Source organism: Thalia democratica, chromosome 2, assembly GCF_965202585.1.
Source record: "Thalia democratica chromosome 2, ktThaDemo2.hap1.1, whole genome shotgun sequence".
Classification (NCBI taxonomy): domain Eukaryota; kingdom Metazoa; phylum Chordata; class Thaliacea; order Salpida; family Salpidae; genus Thalia; species Thalia democratica.
Window position 1 is genome coordinate 52,830,941 of NC_139166.1, and position 20,841 is coordinate 52,851,781.

A 20,841-nucleotide genomic window follows, 5' to 3' on the forward strand; every position below is an offset into this window, starting at 1 on the left:
TTCGTTGAATATAATTTTTGTGATAGTCATTTATTGCTTAAAACAGTTTTTATTTATTGTTATTATATGAGCAATTTTGAAGATCTTTTGTTTCCATTAAATAAAAAAATGTATTTAATTATTTTAGTTAGTATTTCTTTCGTATTTTGTTTTGCTTTCATTATCTTTTGAAGTAGCTTACATTTTTAAGAAAAGAAGTTATAAGTAAGTTTAAGCGGCAAAAACAACTGTTCACGCTTTGCTCTTCGCTTATCTCACTTTTTAAATTTTCAAACGATGTAAAATAAGGCGCAAAGTTTAAATTTAACCACTATTATTTTGAGTTTATCTCTTTCAATTTCTTTTTGAAACAATCTCAAAACCTCATTTGTTTCAAAAACCACAATGTTTAAGCTTATGAAAATGATTTTTATTGTTGTATAACACATAAAAATTCAATGGTTATAAAAATTTTACGCTTAGAAATTTTCAAAAAAGAATAACTTTCATCTACGTAAAATAAACTTTAAATTAAAATTTGTTTTAAGCTTAAAGGAGCTTAGTTAAATATACATGAAAATGTCTAAAATTAAATTACAAAAAACAAAACTTTACATGTAACTTATCATGCAAAGCAACTGCAATAAGACTTAATTGGTTTTCGTATTATGTATACAGAAAAAACAAAAAAGTATTGGGTAAACTAAATTAATTTGCACAAAAACTTATAAAAGCTCAAAATGTATGTATAGTAACAAAAAAAAAAGACTTTTACAAAAATTTAATATAAACTCGATTATTATATGTTAATGAAATATTTTTGTTTTGACTATAATATATTTTTAATTCATTTTAGTTCACTAAGATACTGTTTTTGATGAGTCGTAGTCGAAAGTACTCAACAATAAACAATATCGAAGTGTGGATTGTTACACTTATGAATAATTTATAGTTATAAATCTTTTAATGTATCTTTTTTTGAAAGCAAATTTTAAACAATTATGATAAAAATAAGCGGCAAAATGTTAAACAAACGAACGTTTATATCGTTTCTGTAACTTCTATAAACACTTGTAAGCTGTTAAATTACTCAGTATAAAGAGAAGTAAAAGCGCTATATATGGATTTTAAAACTTACTCAATAAAAACTCACACCTTTTTGAAGCAAAGAGTTTTCTGTTTTTTAAAACAAGCAAAACTTTTTTTAAGTTCTAAAATACATATTTATTTATTTAAAATTGTTGTAGAAGTTGTTAATTTTTATTTTTGACTAAAAAAAAGCTTAAAACGTTAATTGTATGCAATATATTTAGTAGAAAAAAAATCAGTATTACTAACAATACTTTAGTAAAGTTTTCTTTATATAAAGTATCAACTGCATTATTTTTATAAGCTTTACAATATTTAAACTTTTAAAGAGCCATACATACTGTTCAATCTCTTTTAAATTCATTCATACTCTTTTAAAAACTTAGGAATGTATCTTGAATTTAAAATGGAATGAACATGTAAATTGTTTTTATAAAATTGCTCAAAATTCATCTTATCAAATACTTAAAAGTTTTAAGACCTGTTCTGCTAGTATTCTTACTAAATTATTTAAAATCTATGTTCGCCCTAAACTCGAGTACAATATCCCAATATGGTCCCCCTATTTAAAAAAAAGATATTATTAGGATTGAGTCTGTGCAAAGAAATTTTACCCGTTTTGTTTGTAAAAGATGCAACATTTCAAATACCTCATACAAAGATAGACTAGTAAAGCTCAGATTGGAGTCTCTAGAGTATAGAAGATGGCAGTTTGACTTGATAATACTTTTTAAAATTGTTAATGGTAAATATAAAGAATTTTTCAAACAGTTTTTTGTTTTTTCTCAGACCAATTATAATTTGAGAGGAAATCATAAAAAATTAAAATGTAAATATAATTTTAATAACAGTCAGTTGCAAAGTTCTTTTTTCTGCAGAACAATAAATATGTGAAATAAGCTACCGCAGGATGTGGTTTCGTGTGAAAGGGTGGAATATTTTCGATTAAAACTGGACAAATTGATTTAAATAATATAAACACGAGTAAAATACAGTGATTATCGATTAAAAATTCATTATAATGATGGTTTGAAGTAATTTGTATTTACTTATTTTTAAGTATTAGTATCACTAAGAATAATTTTCTTACCTACGCCTTCCTCCTATAGATTGTAAGTTGTTATATATAATTTTTGTAAATGTGTAATCTTTTATAGTCAATGCACAAGTTTGTATATGAGAATTTATTTCGTTTTGTTTTTGTGCATACTAAGTTATGATTGATCATACAGGACTATTTGTTTGTAATTTTTTACTATGTTTTGTTTAGTTTTTTAATTTTCATTGAATGTAATTTGTTTGTTTCTTTTTTCGTGTGTATTATTTAAGCGGCTCAGGTTTTAATGCCCGAGTCCATCTTCGCACAATAAACTCCAATAATAATAATAATAATACGCACAAAAAATATTTCAGTTCAGAAATTAATTATATAAAAGTAAAACCAAAATTTCAAACAAATTCTTAAATCAACAATATTTTTTAAAACTAATTTTGATTAAAATTAAATATTTTTTTAATCATTAAACCTGTTAAAGTGTTTTTCTTTTAATTTTAAAACTAGCTGTAACCTGTTAGAACGTGTAACCATACGTAACTATCCGAAAAAAGTAAAAATACGTTATTTACGTGTGAGTAAATAGTCAAAAACTTGTGTAAAATTTAAAGTTCGGTTGTTTTGCAGAACTTTAATTGATAAAAGTACGATAAACTTCACTTGTCAAATAAATTGTTACTTTTTTAGTTTAACTGTTTTAAAATTTAATTTTACATCATAATGTTTCGGTTAATAAGTTAAAGTATAAAAGTAAAGTATTTTATAAAACAACTTTTTTTTCAAATGTCCTCAAGCATTAACTTATATTTCATGAGCATTTTTATTATTTTGGTAATATTACAGCCATTAAACATTATTAACAAATATAATAGTTGTTATTGTTTGCTGTTAATGTGCTAAAAGTGTGAAAAATATATATTTAATATTGAAACCAAGGTTTCTTTAATGTGTCCTTAACTGATAAAAACATAAATTACTTTAGTCATTGTACAGTTTTTTACTTAAAGTGTATCATTACTAGAAAAAAACATATTTAATAAAAAAGTATGTTGATAAAATTTTTATAAAATTACTTCACGTTCAGTTTTATTCAACTTTGTAAATATATTACTAATTTATACTTTGTAAACTATTCTCTTTTTCCAAATGAAATTTTGAAGCAGGTATAACTCAAAAAGGCGGCAAAACTACAAGCAAACGAACGTTTGTCTCGTTTCCTTTAACTTGCCTTTGCAAGGACGCTTAAAGGCTGTTTAACTAGTCATTAAAAGAAGAAATTAAAGCGCCTTTTTTCATTATAAAAGCTTACCACACCATCTAGTGTTTAGTCTTTTTTTTTTTGAATTATAACTAAACAAAACTATTTCAAAGTGTTTAAAGTTGTATTCTTTTCAACAATTAGAATTAAAACAAGCTTAATTTAATAGTAAAGGTAGGTTTTATTAATATTAACTATATCGGGTTTCGTTAATTACCTTACAAGAAATTTTAGATTTTGATATAACTGTCAATTGGATAACCAAGATAATTTAAACATTAAATAAAACTTTAGTACAAAAACTCTGGTAAAGTTTTTATATATCTATTGAACGCATTCTAATTTAAGCTTAAATTTTAAGAATACCTCAAGTTACTCTAAAATAGGTCTACTTAAAAACTCAAATTATACTACATATCTGTGTGTGTGTCTAGTGGTTTTTTTATTAAGTTAATAAAAAAATAGAGAGGCTCTTTAAACAAAATTGTAAAATAGATTTCTCACTATGTATATTATGAACTATTTCGTTAGATTTTGTTTATTAAAATATAAATCAAAACATAAACACATTAAAGTACATGTTTGTAAGCATTGTTAAAATATTAAATTAATCAAGTTTTGACGTAGACTTAATAGAACCGTTAAACATTTAAAGTTATTTAAACAAACTATCCTGTAAAATATATTACGGGTTAAAAAAACAACATGTAGATCTTAATATTAGCTAAGAAATTTTGGTAAGAAAAGCTAGCTCAACTTTAAACACGGTTGTAGTAGCAAGCATAACGGAATAAAGCTACAAAAAAGAGTGTTTAACTGCATAGAATAAAATAAGATATTTTTAATTAGCTACAAATAACATTTTGAAATTTTTATTAATATTAAATTCTGTTTAAGCAACTAAAATAAATTGATTAAAGCTTTACTATAGTTTTTAAACATTATTACATTTACTACTAAGGTATAAGTGTTTAGAATGCAGTTAATATAAAAGTGAATTTCAAAAAAGGCAGCAGTTCTTTAAATAAAGTAGACTCACTGTTTTCCACTTTCGCATTAATAGTTTATATTTAAACTATGAGAGAGTTTTTATTCTTTTTCGAATAGACTTTTATAATATATAACAAAATTAACAAGTTTTTAGTAATTATTGTTATACCTCTATAAAAGTAATATTTTTGTTATAAAGACAGATTGAAAAAGTCTAATCTAATAATCAAAATGGACTTCAAAATTATAGGTTTCATTGTTGTTTTACTTTAAGGTTTAAAAACATTTATCGTAGATACAGTACTGTTTTTTTGTTTCTGTTATTTATAATATTAATTGCTTTATAAATAAAGTTCTATAGAATCTATTTAAATTTTATAAATTTAATTTTAACTCAGCTTGAAAGCATATCTCAAATTGCCTAAAACAACAAATATAAATGGTTTTCTATGTGATTACAACTAACTAAATAATTTTTCTTCTTTAAAGATGGCTGGGTTGAAAAAAAAGAAGTAATCACTAAGGCGCATTATAAAAAACACGCGTAAAAAAATTTACTTTTTTATTTAATAAGTAAAGTAAGTAAAAATAAAATCAATGCAAAGTTTAAAATTTCTATAAGAATAAAAAAGTAGATCTTTTTTTTAGACTTGTAACACTTCTTTAAAAATATTTAACTAGTTTAATGTTTTAATTTTTTCTTTTATCAATATTTAACTACAATATTTTATGATAGTTTATTAAAATACAGAAAACTAAATTTCTTAAGTTTATTTATTGTTATATAGTAAACACGTAGCTTCTATTACTAAAAACACTAATTAAGGTTTAACATGTTGCTTTTAAACTATCGAAATTTACTGTATATTTAAGGTATAAAATAAAAGGTACAATCAACTAAGTATTCGTAATAAAAAAATATTTGATGATAGTTTGTTAGTAACTTTTGATACTACTTTTATTGTTCAATTTTTTTTTGTAGTTTTGTTTAAGTTATCTCTTACGGAATTCCTTTTTTCGTTAATAGAATCAATTTTGATTCAAATACTTTTGTTTCTTTCGTTAAAATACAAGATTTCTTAAGTAAATCGTATTTTATGATTAAAAAAAGGCTTAGTCAATAAATTAACAGTAATCCTATAATAACATAATTTGTTAGTTTCAGAAAAGTTATATATTTCAATTTTTATTCTGGAAAGTTTCCTTTCCTTATATAGTCTAAAGTCAACAAAGAAAAAACATTTACGTATTTCTCAATGTGTTCAAATATATCGACAATATGAAAACCAAAATAGTTATTTCTAAACTATTTAATAAAAAATCAGAAATATAGCACTGGAAAGTATGTTTAACTTATATTTATTATAAAACTTAAAATATTATTTGATTAAGTGTAGGTTATGTACAACATAACAAATAAAGTTGGAATATTATGAGCAATTTTCATATACTTTATCGATAGTTTTAATTATACTTTAAAACACAAGGCTAGTGAAACGACACAATTTTGATGTTATTATTGTAATTTGTTCACTTTAATTAATGAACTTATATTTACATTTAGCGAAATAAATAAGCTTAATTAGAATTTTCCAATAAATCCAGTTTTTGAATTATTTATAGACTATAGAGTTATAACACTTAAAAGATACGTCAAAGGCAAGAAATTTTTGTTTGCAGGTTGTATCGGGCTTGGAAGCCGTAAGATATTTGTCCCTGATTTCGACCTTTAACCAAATAGGTTATATTTTAATATTGGTTTATGTATTACATACGTGGTTTCCAGTAACTTACTAAACTTACTGCTTTACTTACGAGTAGCTTACAATAATAAGTTGCTAAACTTATTTCTAAGATTTAGACCTACTAGAACTCACCATCTCTTTTTATTAGAGTTTGTGATTTTATATCAACTTAAAAACAAGAGTTGAGTTTGTCGAACCACTAAGACACCGATTGAGTAAGATTAGGGCAATTATTTAATTAAAGTTTTAACAATTAAATCTATCAATTAAATTTCAGCATACTTTTGTTGCAGTTAAATAAAATTAATCTTTTAAACCGATTGTAACATTTTTTTTTGTTTGTTCTTAAGTACTAATACAATACTTTTTTACTTCATTTTAGAAAAAAAAAAAAGCAAATAGTTTTCAAAAGTTGAAAGCCTTAAGAAAAAAGCCCATGTTATAAAAATTGCTCATAAGTTATTTTAGTCTTTATCTTAATCAAAAACTATTTACAGTTTTATGAAACTAACTAAATTAAGATCGTCTGCAAAGGTTAAAGGTTTAATTTCTCAGAAAATTAAGTTTGTACATAGAATAGGTTAGTAATATTCTGCGATCTAATTGATCATAAAAAAATTTGTGAGTATTTTGATTAGCTAAGTAATATAAATTGACCTAAACAAAGTTTTTTATAATAATATACAACTTTACTCTTGTATTCTCTGATTTACAATTAAGAACTTATATTTAGAAATGTGAAAAAATACGCAAATAAAAATAAAAATAAAAGTATCAAAGCAATGCCAATTAAAAGTAAATTTATAAGTCGAAAAGTTCTAAAAATATTAGTAGTTGTTGTAAATAAACTATAAAAAAACTTTTTCAGTATAAAATGACATTAGTTAAGCGTTTAAGTATTTTACGTATATTCCCATTAAATACGTCTAATGTAAAATTGTCTAAAGTTATACTTATCATTTCTACTTTAAAGCAGATTTCACGTAAAAGGCGGCATAACGCCGAGCAAATATAAGCTTATCTCGTTTTTTTAATTTTCTTTTGAACGAGCACTTATAAGCTACAAAGTTACTCATTATGAAAAGAAATTATAGCGCTTTTTTTGCTGTTTTATAAACTTTTCAATCCGTTCATTTAATTCATTGAGCAAACTGTACTTTGTAATAACCACTTTTTAAAATACCTTGTTTTACGTCATAATGTTTTATACCAAGCATCATTTACATATTTAAAAAAATCCAATAGATATTTAAAAAATCTAACTTTAACGATATAAAATACGTTTTTTTTTTTGTAAATTTAAACTTAAAAATAATTACTATGTAAAACTATAATCAATTATTAAGTTTAAAACTAAGGTAATTATTATCTATACTAAATATATTTTCTACTAATGTGAAAAGTGTATAACACTTCAAAATTAAAGAAAAAGTCTACTTAAACGTATTCAAAAACTAGCTAAAAACGGAATAAGTTTTAGCTTTTAAGATTAACTTATTTTATTTTAAAATGAAATACATACTTTTCAAACAAGGTCAATTAATTTACTGCCGACCTTATAAAAATAAAACCTTTAAACTTAAACCCAGTCCTATATTAAGTATAAGAACTATAAAACATTTTGAATATGAAATTTCTTTTCCTATAAAATCCTTGACAAAATTATACAAACGAACATACTTAGTTTTCAACTTTTTGTTAAACATGATTTGAATATTTTAAATCTAAGATATATAAAAGCATCTAAACCTGGTAAAATTCAAAAACCACGATAAGTTTTACTTAGCCGAGCTCTTCAAATTTCACTTTTCATTAAAAATCAACATCCCAGAGCAGTATAAGCTCAACTAGTAATGAGTATTAAGGAGTAAAAGACAAGTAGTTCATACCTTTTTGAAATATCCCGCACAAAGTGATTGAAAAAAAAATTACGCATAATATTTTGTGTGAAATAAATATGTTGCAATATTGTACTTTTCTTATTAAAAATAAAATAGCATGGTTATTATGTCTAATAAGATTTTCAATAACAGCTAAAAACAAAATAAACATAAATAATTTTTTTAGTTAATTTTTGAATACGTTTAAGAAGATTTTTTTATTTAATTTTGAAGTGTTGTATTACTTTTCACATTAGTAGAAAATATACTTAGTATAGATAATAATTACCTTAGTTTTTAACTTAATAATTGATTATAGTTTTACATAGTAATTATTTTTAAGTTTAAATTTACAAAAAAATTCAAATTTTTATATCGTTAAATAAACATCCTTGTCCTGACATGACTTTAAACTGTATCCTGGTGTATAACTCGATAACCGAAAGATTTTTTCGTACACCAGGTCCTTAGACCAAATATTTGAGCGCTTTTTTTTTTCGTTCAATAAACAAAAATTTAGATTTTTTAAATACCTATTGGATTTTTTTTAAATATGTAAAAAAATTTTTGGTATAAAGCATTGTAACGCAAAATAAGGTATTTTAAAAAGTGGTTATTACAAAGTACAGTTTGCTCAATGATTTAAAATAAAGGATCAAACCGAGATTAAGCAAAGTTTAAAAAAAGGTACACAAAAAAAAAGAAAATGAGAGAACGCACAAAATACACTAGTGCGCGCTATATTTTTTTATTAGCTGAGGTTCGTAACTATGCATTATAATATGAAACTTCTAGCCAATAATATTCATTCACAATGGCAGCATCCAAAGGTAGTAAAAAGGCAGTAAAAAACGTCCCAGCTGACGGCAAGAAGAAGCGCAGGGCTCGCCGCAAGGAAAGCTTCAGCATCTATGTGTACAAAGTGCTCAAGCAAGTACACCCCGATACTGGAATTTCCAGCAAGGCCATGAGCATTATGAACTCTTTCGTCAACGACATCTTCGAGCGCATTGCCGCTGAAGCTTCACGTTTGGCTCACTACAACAAGCGTTCAACCATCAGCAGTCGCGAAATTCAAACTGCTGTTCGTCTGTTGTTGCCCGGTGAATTGGCTAAACACGCAGTCTCTGAAGGTACCAAAGCAGTCACCAAGTACACCAGCTCAAAATAAACGGTTATTATTCAAACCAGGCTCTTATAAGAGCCACCAAAATTATCAACATAAATATTAGTCTTTTGTTTAATTCAAAGATTTTACGTATTTTATGCATTTATGGTTATGGTCAGAGTTTTAATAACTTAATTATTTTTAATTTCATTTAAACCAAAAATTGTGTAATATACATTTCTCATCTGTTTATTATTTTCTACTGTTTTAAAAAATAACCAGAAGTACGAAGTTTTTTGAAAACAAAAAGTTATAAGTAAGTTTGAGCGGCAAAGTTTGATATAACTTCTTGCGCCTTGCTCTTTTCTTGTCTCACTTTTTAATGTAGTTTTAGGATTTTGCGCAAAAATTTAAACTTTACCACTGTTGCTCGGCGTTTGTCTCTTTAAACTTCTTTTTAAAACAATCTGGAAATCAACAAAAAATAATATTAACTAAACTATGAAACTACTATGACATAAAAAAATAACTTGAATTTATAAAATAAACAAGTTTCAAGGTTACAGAAGTTTGGTTAAGATTAAATTAAAAGTCCTAAAGCGTCAGTCAAATGTATTAATATGAAATATAAAATTCAACAAAATTTTTAAACATGTTTGTTTGAAAACTGCAGACTGATTAAATTTCAAAAGCTTCGAACATTTCAATAAAAATTCTAAACATATCCACATAATATCAATATATGAAAAAATACTGGTAATAAGCACTCAATGGTTTCAGCTTAAAACTGCTTCAAAAAAGTATGTTAAATATTTTTTAATTGAAAAACATTCTTCATAATTTTTACAAAACGTTTCAGTGAATATTGTTTTGTACTTAGTCTGACTCTATTTTTATTATTTTATACTTGGTTTTATCTATTTAAATAAGGCTTTTTTTGTTTTTGTTGATGCACACATATCACAATTTTTAAACTGAATATGTGTTTATTACCTTTCCCCAAAGTGTCATTTTTAAATAAAAATATAACTACGAAACTTTTAAGAAATGTTTAAACTAACTGATTGTATGAAATAAAGTTAGTTATTACTTTATAGTTTTTTAATGATGGAAAATTTAAAATTTTTATTGCCTATTGTAATTTAAAATCTGAAAAACATGTACTAAACTTTTAAAACAAGCTTTGTACTGTATTGTAAGTATTTTGTAGTTGAAAATATAACTTAACAAAAAAATCTTTTTATGACTTGTTTATTAATTCTTTAAACTGATCAATAACTAAAACAACTTATTAACCAGGAGATAAACTATTTGAAATATTGAGTTTAAGCGGCAAAATTTGACTTAATAGACAATTTACTCCTATTTTTTCTCACACTTAAAACTTTCAGATGTTACAAGTTTTGGCGCAATTGTTTAAATTTAAACGATTGTGCCAAAAATTGCAACGTCTAAAAATTTGAAAAAAGTGAGAAAAAGTAGGAGTAAAGTGTGATCAGTTTAGTTGAATTTTGCCGCTCAAACCAAGAGTAAATACAAAAGTTATAAAAACTTTTGTAGCACAAAGTTCTCTAATCTTTTATTAAGTTTAGGAATAATATCATTTTTTAAATTTACACAATTGGTTTAGATTAAAACTTAAAACTCTCGTTGTTAAAAGTTATATTTTAAAAAGATAAATCATTGTATGTTTTTAATTTTGTGTTTTTAATATTTATTAAAAATTTATGAACAAAACATATTTTATACATTAGGATATTTTAGTATTAGATTTTTCTCAAAACAAAATTTAAGTTTTTAAAACAAAAAATCGAATTTAACTTAAACTTGTGGTAACGAACATTAACAATAAGTACACACTTAGAGTTATTTTGATTTAAAAAGACCTGAGTATGTTCTTATAGCAAACTACATCTAATAAGATGAAGCAATAAATAGTTAAACAGGTTTTGAAATAAGATAAATTTAATTTTAAAGTTTTGTTTTACTTTTAATATAACTGTTTGAAAACTATTATTAATCTAAAAAACAAATAAGATTTCAAATTTTTAAATCACCTATGTTTTATAATCAATTAATCTATCTATTTTGTACAATTTAAGTTTATCGCTAAATTTTTCAGCCTTTAAACAAATGAAAGAAGCTGTAATAATAAACAAAAATTTATGAGTTTTCAAATGTATTGTTATAATTAAATTGCTAAAAATTCATGAACAAAAATTTGTTTTAACAAAATTATTATAAGTTCAACATAATATAAGTATTTCAAAAGTGTGAAACTATTTTTAATTAGTAAGTGAAATAGCAGGAATTAAAAAAAAAAAGAAATATTTTTGCCAAATTATAAGACCGCATTGATAGTATTTTTATTTTCTTTGGTCCTCACAAATTATAAAACAAAGTTTTTAGATTAGTTGTAAAAAACATAAAAAAAAGTTTTTAATTAAACCAATTGCGTCTAATCTTACAACGTTTAAAACATTTTTAAATTCAGACAAAATAGGAATAAACTGTAACCTGTTAAGTCAAATTTGCCACTCAAAATTTCAAATATGCTCAATAATACTTTTAAATTTTTTAAATGCTCTAGTCTTTTTGAAGTTTCAACAGCTATATAAACAGTTACGTTTTAAAAGCCTTTTCTACTAAGCTATATTTACAAATATATATTACCTATTTATTAGTAAAAAGCTAGTCTTAAGTATTGCAGATTTTATTGTTTAGATTTTTTTTTTTACTTTAGGCTTTAACTATTATTTTTCGATTTAAAAACTGTAAATTAATAACAGAATATTTCTCCTACACTTAGTTAATTTTAATAACTTTTGTAGTTAAAAGTATAACAATATTTAGAATACTTTTTATAAATATAAATATTTTTACTATGGTAATAATTAAATTTAAATCCGACTAATATATATCCGACTAATGAATAACACAGTGTATTATAAAAATATCTGTAGAATCAACAAAACATATTTTTATTTTTAAGAAAATGTCTCACATTATTTTCAAATTAAAATAATTTTTTTCAAACAATAAATCCTTAAAATCGATAATTTTTAAACTGATATATATTAGTAATTTCAATTAAGTTTGATTGCAGATGCTTTGCATAACAAGCTAAATGTAAAGTTTTATTTTCTGTAGCTTAAATTTAGACTTTTTTATATGTTTAACAATAATGCTATAACCTTCATATTAGTTTTCATTTAAATTTTCTTTAACGTCAATAAAAACTCAATTTATTTAAAATTGTTTAAATGTAATATTTCATTAAATATTTTATATGTTCTTCCTTTTTTTCTAAAAATCACTTGATTAAGTTTGATTTTACGTTGTTTATCTTTTTCAAAGGGACATTTAAAGAGATAAACAACGAGAAATACTAGTAAAGTTTAAACTTTTGCGCCAAATCTCACATTATAAAAAAGGTAAAAAAGTAAGATGTATATAGAGTAAGGCGCGAGCAGTTGCATCAAATTTTGCCGCTGAAACTAACATATAGCTTTTTCAATATTTTTAAATAAAACCAAACAAAATACTACAACAAACAAATACATTTTTTACTTTGTAAAAAGTAAGTATTACAAAAACAGCCTTTCGTGACAAATAATGGAAAACTGACTTTAACAAAAAACTTTTATATTTAAAAAAAAATCTAAGAAAGCTAAGCTAATAAATTTGGTGGCTCTTAAAAGAGCCTGGTTTGGAATAAACCAATAACTTGGAGCTGGTGTACTTGGTGACTGCTTTGGTTCCTTCAGAGACGGCGTGTTTAGCCAACTCACCGGGCAACAACAGACGAACAGCAGTTTGAATCTCGCGACTGCTGATGGTTGAACGCTTGTTGTAGTGAGCCAAACGTGAAGCTTCAGCGGCAATGCGCTCGAAGATGTCGTTGACGAAAGAGTTCATGATGCTCATGGCCTTGCTGGAAATTCCAGTGTCGGGGTGTACTTGCTTGAGCACTTTGTACACATAGATGCTGAAGCTTTCCTTGCGACGAGCCCTGCGCTTCTTCTTGCCGTCAGCTGGGACGCTTTTTACTGCCTTCTTGCTACCTTTGGATGCTGCCATGGTGAATGAATAAACTTCGTGCGCGCAGCGGTATTTATGCAGAATTTAAACAGTATTTTTGAACAACAGGTGGCGCTAAAATACTAAAAAAAAATATGAGAGAGTTTGCAATGCTAAATGACTCACTAAATTTCACTTAAATAAGATATAAGTTGTTTTAGAATTATTGTAACATGATAAGTAAACAATTTCACTAAAGAGTAGCATCTAAAAACATTTTGCTTTTGAGTACTTACCTTTTATATGAAATACTAGTAATATTGTATTTCGTTTAATAGATCTAATATAAAACTTAAAATAATTTACATATAAGATATCTTAACTTAATGATTTCAGAACTCACGTACACAATTTAGAATAAAAATGTTATCTTTAAACTCTTAAAAGATATTGAACAAAGTTAATAAATGAATTTTTTTTTATTTTAAATAATGAGGCGTAATTTATTTTTGAATATTATTAAGTTTAAAAACAATTAAATTTATACAAAATTGGTTATACTATGTTTTTAAAGCAGTTTTGGCGGTATAAACAATTAAGTAAAGATTAATTGGTTCAATACATGATATTGTTTAACTGCGTGTCATACATAATTTAAGAATCTTGTACTAGTTTACAATTTTTAAGCGGAAAATAAGGTAATTAAAATTCAAGTTTATGAGGTGGTCCTTAAAAGGACCTGGTGGTTTTGACTAATTTAAGCTTTCTTTGCGGTCTTCTTTGGCAGAAGGACAGATTGGATGTTTGGCAATACACCTCCTTGAGCGATGGTTACTCCTCCCAACAGTTTGTTCAACTCTTCGTCGTTGCGGATAGCTAGCTGAAGATGACGGGGAATGATACGAGACTTCTTGTTGTCACGAGCAGCATTTCCAGCCAACTCGAGAACTTCAGCGCTCAAATATTCCAATACTGCTGCCAAGTAGACTGGTGCTCCGGCACCAACACGTTCGCTGTAGTTTCCGTTTCTCAGCAGACGGTGAATACGACCGACTGGAAACTGAAGTCCAGCGCGCGATGAACGGCTCTTGGGCTTAGATTTGGTTTTTGCTCCCTTTCCGCGTCCTGACATGATGCATTTATTTATAAGAAATTTTCTGACAAAACTAGCTTTATGCACTAGTTGTTACGAACCTTAGCGAACGAAATATTATACGCCCACTTGTGATATTTATCAAAACTTTTTCAAATTTTCTATTCTCTTTCTTAAATTGTAAAAGAAAAAAATAGCAAAAAACTGTATGCTTGCATAAAGTTAGAAATTTTGTTTTTGCTGTTGTTTGATGTCACAGTAAAATATGTGAAAAAATTGCAAAAAGAAAAAAATTATTAATACAAATATAACTTGAAATATAAGAAAACAAGTTTATTTAAATTTATTTATTACATGCTAAAAATTTATCAAGTATAAGTATTGAGGTTAATCACTGATTGCTATAAAAAAACGTACTTTTTGTTATAAGGTTTACCTTTTACTAACTTTCAAAGAAATATATAAGCAAAAACGAAATATTTCTTTTCATACGTTGATGTTGAAAAACAAAATCAAATAAATCATAAACAATTTCTAATATTATGAACACTTTTGTAACTCAATTTTTTAAATAGCTTAATGATACCTTTTTTGTTTTTAAGCTTTTTAAAAGTTTTTTTGATTTTAAGACAGTGTTATTAAAATTTTTAATGTAAGTTGTTGTCAATAACTATTTAAAATCATTATTGTTACTTTCTAAAGTTACCACTGTTTGCTGCTGTAATGTTTATGTGTGGCAAAAAAGCCTAACACGTAAGTGATATTTAAAGTATAAATCAAGGTTTTTAGATAAAACTAACATTTTTTGCTGTTTATACATTGTTTTACAAAAAAGAATAAATAACTTTTATTTTGAAAACAACGTGTTACGTAGTTCAAATAGTTTTTACTTAAAATATAAAAAGGTTTAGTAAGAAGTAGATTTATGGTTATTTATAAGCTTTTATGTATCAATATAATAAGATAAAACATTTTTCCAAGTTAAGTACAAAACTTAGCTTTTAGTATGTCTATAAAAAGTTCCTGTGTTTATACTTTGAAATGTATCAGTTTCAGAAAACAATTCGAAGCAGATATATTTAAAAAGACGGCAAAGTTCTGAACTATTGAGCTATCACTCGCGTCTCGTGCACATATAGAAACTAAACACTTAAGAGCTGTTAAAATACTCATTATAAAGAAGAAAAAAAAACGTTTATTCTAGTTTTAAAGCTGTATTAACCGTAACTTACATCCTTTAATAATTTCTGCCTTTTTAAGATTTGCAACTTTTTTATTTTAATTAGCAGTATAGAACATTTTTAGTTCTTAACAAATAAAAGAAAATGTTCGTTTATATTTTCAATAGAAAATAAAATTAAACGTCACTTATTTACAATATTATAGTAAGAAAAACTCAATCTAATAATCAAAGTAGGTTTTGTTCAAGTACTTACTGTATTTTGTTTGATTATAAAGTATGTTTTAAATATTTCACTAAAAAAGTAACTGCCTAGAATAATAAAATTAATATTACTTTTCGTTAAATTATAGTATCTAAGGTTAAGTTTTACCTCAATGACTTTAAGCCCAGAAAAAACGTTTGTTATGCCAATTATTTAATTTTGAGACAATAAATTATTTTGAATAAAATAACTGGGTGTAAGTTATAAGCATCTAAAAGTTACCAATAAAAAAATATTTTAGTTTAAAACATTTTCAAAGTTTTTAAAGTTTATGTCTGTCAATTAACTATATATTTTTTGTTTGATCGTTGCAAATAAATATTAACATGTTAATAAGCTAAAAAAGCATAAGTGAGCAAAAACTTTATTTACTGTAGTTATGAGATAAGCATAATTTTAGCAGACATATTATTAAAAAGTATATTCAACTATTTTTTAAACAGAAACTTCAGTAAACACTTAAAATAAATATTAAAGTAAAACTTGGTGCATTTGAAAACACTGAAAAAAAAAAGTTTGTTAAAGATACATAGCAATTACAACTTAAACTTATGAATTGATTATTCTTCACCATAGGATATCGTTTTTTGTGTAAAATGTTTTATAGCTTATTGCAGTTTCAAATACAAACTGTTGTTTATTTTTGTTTTGTTTTCTGTAACTAAATTTTCGTAAGATACTAAAAAAAATTATCGTTTGAAAAGAAATATACAACTTTAGAAAATAAGGTCTTGTAAATTAATTGAAATAAAGTCTGATCAGTTTGATAACTAGTTAACTTTTTTGAATTAAGAGTATTATTATACCAATGAATATAGTGCGTTTTAGTTGTAAGGTTTAAAGTTTAATATCAAGTTAGTAGGAACTACGACTTTTAGACAAATATATATAAAATTCTATCTAAAAAATACTTAGTCTGAAACTAATAAGTTGTGTTTAAACAACTCACAAAATACATTGAAGTACAATTTGTAAATTGATTTGTTTTATGTATAAGGAATCTTAATTTAACAGGATGCCATTATTATGGTTTTACATTGCGCCAGAAATGGTGATGTACCCAAAGAGCTGACAAATAAATTAAAGAAAAGCAACAACAAGCTGCACCAGTTTCTAATACAAATTCTTCCTCATTTTTACCACCTAAAGGTTAAAAATCACAAAAATATTGTCCGTGTACTAATTATCTAAGATGCTGAGTTTCTAGCTGTTTTTTGTTGCGCCAGTAATAAGGAAAAGGCAGTAACTAAACAAGTTTCTAGCTACATATTTGGTATGCAAATAAGTAAAAACTGTTCAATTATAATTTAATTTTTTGTTGAGCCTAAAAATTTGGTAGAAATTTATAAATTTAAATTATTTAAGTGTATAAAATTAAACTATTTTATCAAAATTCAGTTGCATAACATAAATAGTTCGGTTTTATAACTTCAACACCATCTATAACTTTCATAATTGCTGTTGTACGCATGATTATGTTGTTACTGTTTTGAACTAATTAATTTACTTAACTAAAATAAGTCTGAGAAAATAAAAGCAATGTGTATGTAGTTGAAAAAGCAATTTGTTTTGAACCCGGAGTAATGGTTTTTGTAATGTAATATGTTGTTTAACTTTTTTGAAATAACAGTTTTGTGTTTTAAATGTCGTTTGCTTAAATCAATAACTATTTTTTCAAAAACGCATTAAGTAAAGATTTTTTTTAAATATTCTAAAACTAATTAATTAATGAAAAAATTAGTAATACTTTAAATATAAAAGCAGTTTATAAGGTTAAAATACTAAAATTATATCATATTTTAGTACTTTTAGCGATTTCAACAAACAAAATAAATTAATATTAAACACAAACACACTCCATTTAAAAAAATAATAATGAGACTAATTAAATCAAATGCAGCTTATTTCAAACAACTATATTTTTTTACTGTTCATCTGTTTCAATTGAAGCTTTTTCATATACTTTAACAGAGTGACTATTAAGTTATTATTTTTAATAAATATATAATAGTTGTAATATAGTTTTAAACAGCTGATCTATTAAGGAGTTACACAGTAAATTTTAAGGAAGTTGAACTAAAGTGAGATATATAAACACTTATCATCATTTTATAAAAAACTTTAACACGACAGAAATTATAAACAAACATATTATCAATTTCCTTTACTTTTTAAGATTTTTTTTTAACAAAATACATTTTAAGAAAACTAAAATACTTTATTAAAAACATAAATAGGTTTAAACAATTTTAGAGTTTTTAATAATTAAAAATTGTAAAATGTTTTTTAGCCAAATATAACTTATAAAACTATATAAAATTTCATAAAAGTTTTTTTGTTTTTTCTAAAGTTTAACTTAATTTATCTATTTTAACAAAAGTTCGTGGTGTTAATATTAAATTATATTTTATTATAGAAAACAGATTTAAGAACATAGTCACGACTTAAGTGAGGTAAATAGTTAACTTAGTAAACGTTATTAGCAAAGTATAAAAAGCCTAGTTTGTTGTTGCAGTTTGTAAGCTTGCTGATTACTGAATGTATTTAATTCTATAATGTTAGTTGAAAGCAATTTAGTAAAATTAATATTTTTTTTTCTACGCTTTGAAAAATAATATATAAAGTTAAAAAAAAAATTATAGTTTGAAGAAATAGTTTAGTAAACAGCTATTACATTTAAAAACATACTAACTGTAAAAATTAACACCTAAACTTTACAACTGTTATAGATAAACGACTAAAAGTTTAAAATTAATTTAGTTATGGTAATTTGTTAGTTACGTTACTCTCATAACCGTATTATAGAGTAACGTAACTAATAAATTACGATAACTAAATAGTGTTTATCAAACGTTTACTAAAAAAAATATATTTCATATAGTTTAACTTTTAGATAACAATAAAAATATATCCAAAAACATGATTTTAATGCTTTTGAAAATTAAATTAAATATCACTTTATGATCACAAGTTTATAAATCAATAACTAATTTTTTTTGTAGATATAACAATAAAAATCTTTATTAAACCTTTATCAGGGACAAAATTTTTAAATGTATGTTATAGATATTTTTTAATTAAATAATAATAAAATTATTTTTACTAATATTATTTAGCTTTTGTGCAAATATGGCAAACTCTGATTGGATATCGTAAAAAAATTACAAAATATGGCAAATATGAAAAAATAGGGTAAGTTGTGGTAAAATATGGCAAGTATGGAAGCAAATACAAAAATCGAAAAAGTTATCGAAAAACTTAGCAACATATGTCAATTTTGGCAATAAAATATAACCCCCTTATATAATATTCATCTGTTTATAAAATTATTATGTATTACTTTTTTATTGTGTTAATACTTTAGTTTCTTTATTTATCATATTAATTTTTTCTTTTAAGACTTTATCTCACTAACCCTAATTTAACTAATTTTTGTCCCTGATAAGATACTATAAATCTACTAACTATATTAGGTACTTTTAGTTGAGCTACAATATGGGTCTGTAAATTAGATCAAAGCATGTGTCTGCAGATAAAACCAAAAATACCTTAAAAACAAAACTATTTTATCAACACACTTCCTGAGTTTCCAAATACTAGTGTTCATATCAAACTATATATCTATGTTTCTTGTACAAGCATCTACAACTATAATATTCCTAAAACTTAATTTACTTTGGTAATTAGAGCCGAGATAGGACATTAAACTCAAAGCAATATGGTAAGAATTAGTGTCTTAGCTGATGCACTCAAAAACCTTTCTAATGCAGAGAAAAGGAACAAAAGGCAAGTCCTCATCAGACCAGCTAATTACCTAGGATGATGTTGCACCAATATAAAATTGAAACTATATTTATTTGTCTTTTTTAACCATAATTATAGGCTAAAAATCAATATTTTAAGTCTAATATGTATAATCTAAAAAGATACTTTGTTTTAAAGAAGCTATATAAATACGTAGTAATAATTAAATTTATTTCTGATAAACTAAAATATTTAATCATATAGATAAAAACAAAACTTTCAATTTTCAACTAATAAAAATAAAACATTTATGAATCCAGTAGACAAGATCTAACAGTTGATGCTTTACTCTAAAATTAAGTAATCAAAGGTTGATTTTGTTCTAATTGACTATATGACAATTATGTGTTTATTTAAGGATAATTAAAAAAAAAAATTGATAAATTTAAAGTTCTTCAGGCATGTAAAAGAGTAATATTGTTTTATTTTAATTTAAATAAGCGCAATTCACTTTTTTTTGCATTAGTAATTAACAAAGTTTACCACCCAACCAAAAACAATAGCATTAGAGACAACCCTTGACCACTTTCATTCCACATAGTCACAAGATTAATGCATTAAGTTGTTTACTAATAAACTTCTTAGACATTCTTAGCTAATTGTTAGATTATAACTTGTTTGATCAATTTTAACCAGCATTTATTTTGGAAATCATTAACAAAGCTGAAATATGTTTTGCACGCCATCAATACTAAATAATGAACTTCTACTAAAAAATAAACTTTACCACACAACCAATAACAATTATCTCTTGCAATATTATATTTTATCGTACACAAAAGCTTAATGGGTTAGTTTATTTGAATATTTTTTCTCTACTTCTTGACCATATTTTAAATAGATATAAAATTGTTTATAACAAAATATTTTTATTTTGCTACTACATTTGTTAATATTTAGGATTTGATTTAAAAAAGAGAAGAAATTAGATTTACAAACTTTTATAATTAAAAGGAGAAAGTTTGCAATATTTTTGTTTTTTACAGTTTCTTATTATAGAGTTCCCACTTTTGCCTTTATATCTGCTATATCCTATTTTGAAAATAATATGAAGATCTAGCCAAATACTAATTTGAAAATAAGATTTGAATTTTATTCGATCCTTATTAAAAGAAAATCTGAACAAAAATACAAATTTATTTAAATGTAGCTTGTAATATGTCAAAAAAAATAAACTGAGATCTCATGTATGAAGCTTGAAATATTTTAATTTTTACAAAGACATATTAATTAATTTCATTTAGGACATCCTCAGAATAATCTTGCTAAAAACTGATACTATTATAGTGTAAATTTAGTTATAAACAATAATTTTGAAATGTCTAGCAAAAAATAGTTACGTCATAAAGCCTGTTTAAAAGGTTTAAATTAGAATT

The 20,841-nt window shown here is 24.5% G+C and overlaps 3 protein-coding genes across 3 annotated transcripts; 1 reads left to right on the plus strand and 2 right to left on the minus strand.

Moving 5' to 3' along the window:
- The first annotated feature begins 8,809 nt into the window (after positions 1–8,809).
- LOC145849536 (histone H2B 7-like) lies at positions 8,810–9,166 on the plus strand. The gene has a single exon (XM_082954476.1). It carries the CDS (start codon positions 8,810–8,812, stop codon positions 9,164–9,166), a length of 357 nt encoding a protein of 118 aa, XP_082810602.1.
- Positions 9,167–12,778: 3,612 nt separating this feature from the next.
- On the minus strand, positions 12,779–13,183 carry LOC145828699 (histone H2B.1-like). Its single transcript, XM_082936454.1, has one exon. The coding sequence runs from the start codon at positions 13,181–13,183 to the stop codon at positions 12,779–12,781; it is 405 nt and encodes a 134-aa protein (XP_082792580.1).
- Positions 13,184–13,880: 697 nt separating this feature from the next.
- On the minus strand, positions 13,881–14,255 carry LOC145829183 (histone H2A-like). The gene has a single exon (XM_082936909.1). It carries the CDS (start codon positions 14,253–14,255, stop codon positions 13,881–13,883), a length of 375 nt encoding a protein of 124 aa, XP_082793035.1.
- Between the last annotated feature and the right edge of the window lie 6,586 nt (positions 14,256–20,841).